The sequence below is a fragment of the Ipomoea nil genome, unplaced genomic scaffold (assembly GCF_001879475.1).
Source record: "Ipomoea nil cultivar Tokyo-kokei standard unplaced genomic scaffold, Asagao_1.1 scaffold0121, whole genome shotgun sequence".
In the NCBI taxonomy this organism is placed as follows: domain Eukaryota; kingdom Viridiplantae; phylum Streptophyta; class Magnoliopsida; order Solanales; family Convolvulaceae; genus Ipomoea; species Ipomoea nil.
Genome location: NW_017616549.1, coordinates 4,705 through 8,118, shown reverse-complemented (window position 1 = coordinate 8,118; position 3,414 = coordinate 4,705). Strand labels below are relative to the sequence as shown.

Here is a 3,414-nt window from a genome sequence, read left to right as displayed (position 1 = left end):
AATAAAGTACTCTATTTTATATTTGAGTGTATGATTGTATTATTACACTAGATTGCATATGAATATGAGTATATTATTGCACTAGATTGCATAAGAGTATGAGTGTATGATTACACTAGATTGCATATGAATATGAGTATATTGTTGCACTAGATTGCATAAGAGTATGAGTGTATCATTACACTAGATTGCATAAGAGTATGATTATATTGTTGCATGAGATTGCATAAGAGTATGAGTGTATTGTTGCACTAGATTGCATAAGAGAGTATGATTATATTAATGCACGAGATTGCATATGAATATGAGTATAATGTTGCTAGATTGCATAAGAGTATGATTATAATGTGGCACTAGATTGCATGAGAAGCATGTTCATAATGTTATACATGACCTTGCGAATAGAACATCGTAAAAGATTGTTTAATGAGAAGTTTAACTTGAGATGATCCTTGAGCATGATTATTGTGATGTAGTAAAAGTTCTACTTAATAAGTTATGTGATAAGAGTGTGATAGCATGTGAACACTTGTTATATGATCTTTAAACATGATCCTATCTGTAAGCATGAATTGCTTGATAACTATTTGAAAAGTCTATATGTATATAAATATACGTGATTAGTCTTATTCATATGTAAGCATACCAACTGATATTATAGGGTGCAAGCATTTAGAAAGAATATGATGAACTAAAGATGTTTTGAGGTTAGCTTATTGCTATAAAGATATCAAATGTTTTCAAAATATATGCTAGAATGCTTTACAGGGTTGAGTGTGGTTATACTTAGCTTCATGCTAACGAGTGTTTTCCTATTTGTCTATGTGTTGCTTGCAAAACCCCTTTCAGGTGGGCCTAGCAGTGAGAAGAGATCGAGTTAGATTAGTCTCTTAATCTGAGCTATCTAAACTCTAGTTCTATTTATGATGTCTTTTGGAATTAAACTATGACCTTACACTTATGATGACGTTTGATGATGTAGACTATTTTGGGTGACGTCTTTCCCCCTTATTTTTCAGTATTTATTTTAATACCCAGACTTAATTGTATGTTATAGTTTTACCCCTTTAGCCTGTGCAATCACCAAGAGTGGTGGTTGTGGCGGTGACACCCTCACTACTTATTATCTAGTTTTCCGCTGCTTAGATTATGTTAATGACTGTTTAGAGAGATAATTAGAGTTACAAAAGTGGGTGTTACAATAGGCCCCTTGAGGTTGAAAAGATTGTTGTGGTGGCGTATTATATCCAACCAAATTAATATGCTCCATGGGAGATTGAGAACTTGAATCATTGAGACATTCTCCCAAATTATGTCCACCACCACAAAGATCACACATCAAAACTTGATTAGAAAGATAGGAGGAGTAGAAACATAACTCATAACTTGATTTTTTAGGGTGAATTGAGCTAGCTTTTGAACCAGTGAAACCACATTATTCACCTTAGCTAACAAAGTGGAAGTTTGCTCCACTTCATGCATTCCCCTACAAGTTTTTAAGAAGATCTCTCTGAGTACCATGTTGATCCATTCATAGCAATCTTCTCCAAAAGTTCTTCAGCTTGGTTTGGTTCCAAAACTGTGAATGAATCACCCGAAGAAGCATCAACTAAAATCCTTGATTTTTCAAGCAAACCTTCACAGAATACCATAATTAAATCCCAATTTTGGAAGCCATGGTGCGGTCACTTCCTTCTTAGTTCATTGAATTTCTCCCAAGACTCCGTTAGAGTTTCATTTGCCAATTGCTTGAAACTTTGGATCGCCGTCCTAATCCTTTGAGTCTTTGAGATTGGTAGAACTTATTCAAAAATTCCCTATCCAATTGCTCCAAGTATCAAAGTGGTTGGCTGGAAGTGAGATGAGCCAACCATGAGCCTTATCACTTAGTGAGAGGGGAAAAAGTGTAAGCTTGATGGCTTCTTGAGGGACACCATTGATTTTGAAAGTGCCACATATACGGAGGAACGTTGTGATATGAGAATTGGGATCCTCCGTGGGTGACCCTCCAAACTGATCAGTAGTGATCATGTGTAAGATGGTCAGCTTGATTTCAAAGTTGTTGACCTCCACACCTGGAATATTAATGCTATCATGCTCCTCAACATCAGGAGCAATGTAGTCAGACATGGATCTTGCTGCGGCAGGAGGTTGTTTAACTTCCTCTCCTTCTCCATTGAGGTTCACATTGACTTGATTTGGTACCTGGGCCATCCTTCCTTGTTTTCTAAGAAACTTGTCTATCATTTAAATCTCTAGGTTCAAAGGTAATAATCATTCCTTCCCCAAAGATCGTGTCGCATACAAAACCAAGTTCTTAGATCAAGAGAGCACAACTCAACAAAAAAAACTTGTTATAGATTAGCTAAAATAAAATAAAAACAAAAAAAATGTATTAGACTCCTCGAATAAAATTTTCACTAATATCAATACTTAAACGTCACTTCCCAGGCAATGGCGTCGATTTGGTTACGGTATATTTCTCAAACAAATAATTACCCGGAGTATCGAGTTATCGATCCACAGGGAAGTGGTGCGTATTAAGCACTAGCTACTAATTTATTCTTATGAGCTAATCCTAACGAAAGACATGGATGGTTGATTAAAACAATTAAAGGAAAACAAAGTATGCAGGTTTGTGAAAACAATAGGAAGATGATGAGATTCCTGGGATTCAAGCATTTAATCACCTAGTGCCAATCTAATGTGCAATATTAAATCTGGGTTTAAACAAGTGTGAGAATGCAACAAGGGAAAGAGTTACTCCCGTAATCTCTAACCTAAAATAAGTGACTATTCACTCCCGTGATATAAACACTCAACAATGTAAGAACAAGCATTCATAATAAACTCCTAACTACTGCAATAATCAAGAATTAAACTCCTTAAATGCAATTTGCCCTCTCCTAATGTCCAATAGTTAAATGCAATTGTGTGTGCCCTAAATTATGCCTAACTCCTGTTATGACACAAAGAAAGCTATGAAACAAGTAACTATGGCACTAATTACAAGCATCAACAACATAAACCACAACTGCAACACAAGTATAAAACCCAAATATTAATATATTAAAGAATCTGAGAGCACAGACACATAGGTTCATAAATACTTTTTACCCAAGAATCTCTAAGAAAACTTAGCCACACATGGCTAACATGAAATACATAACAAATATAAGAGTTTACAAGTAATCTAAAAGACTACAAGAATTAAACCAAGTGATTCTCCCAAATCTCCGTAGCTTGCTTCTTATTTCCCTAAACAACTTGTGACTCTTGATTATCTTCTTTCTTGTCTCCAAAACTGAGCATGATTATCTAGGGTTGAGGAAAGAGTCCTTTTATAGCAGGAGCAAAGTAGGGACGAAATGGGAATTTTCCTCGCGAGATTAGGAAACTGCCACGTTGCTGAAT

At 35.6% G+C, this 3,414-nt stretch overlaps 1 protein-coding gene across 1 annotated transcript; it reads right to left on the bottom strand.

The window, feature by feature from the left end:
• Window positions 1-1,496: 1,496 nt before the first annotated feature.
• Window positions 1,497-2,214, bottom strand: LOC109169111. The gene is made up of 2 exons (XM_019318011.1): window positions 1,872-2,214; window positions 1,497-1,636 (listed from the first exon to the last, which is right to left on the bottom strand). The coding sequence occupies exons 1-2, from the start codon at window positions 2,212-2,214 to the stop codon at window positions 1,497-1,499; spliced, it is 483 nt and encodes a 160-aa protein (XP_019173556.1).
• Between the last annotated feature and the right edge of the window lie 1,200 nt (window positions 2,215-3,414).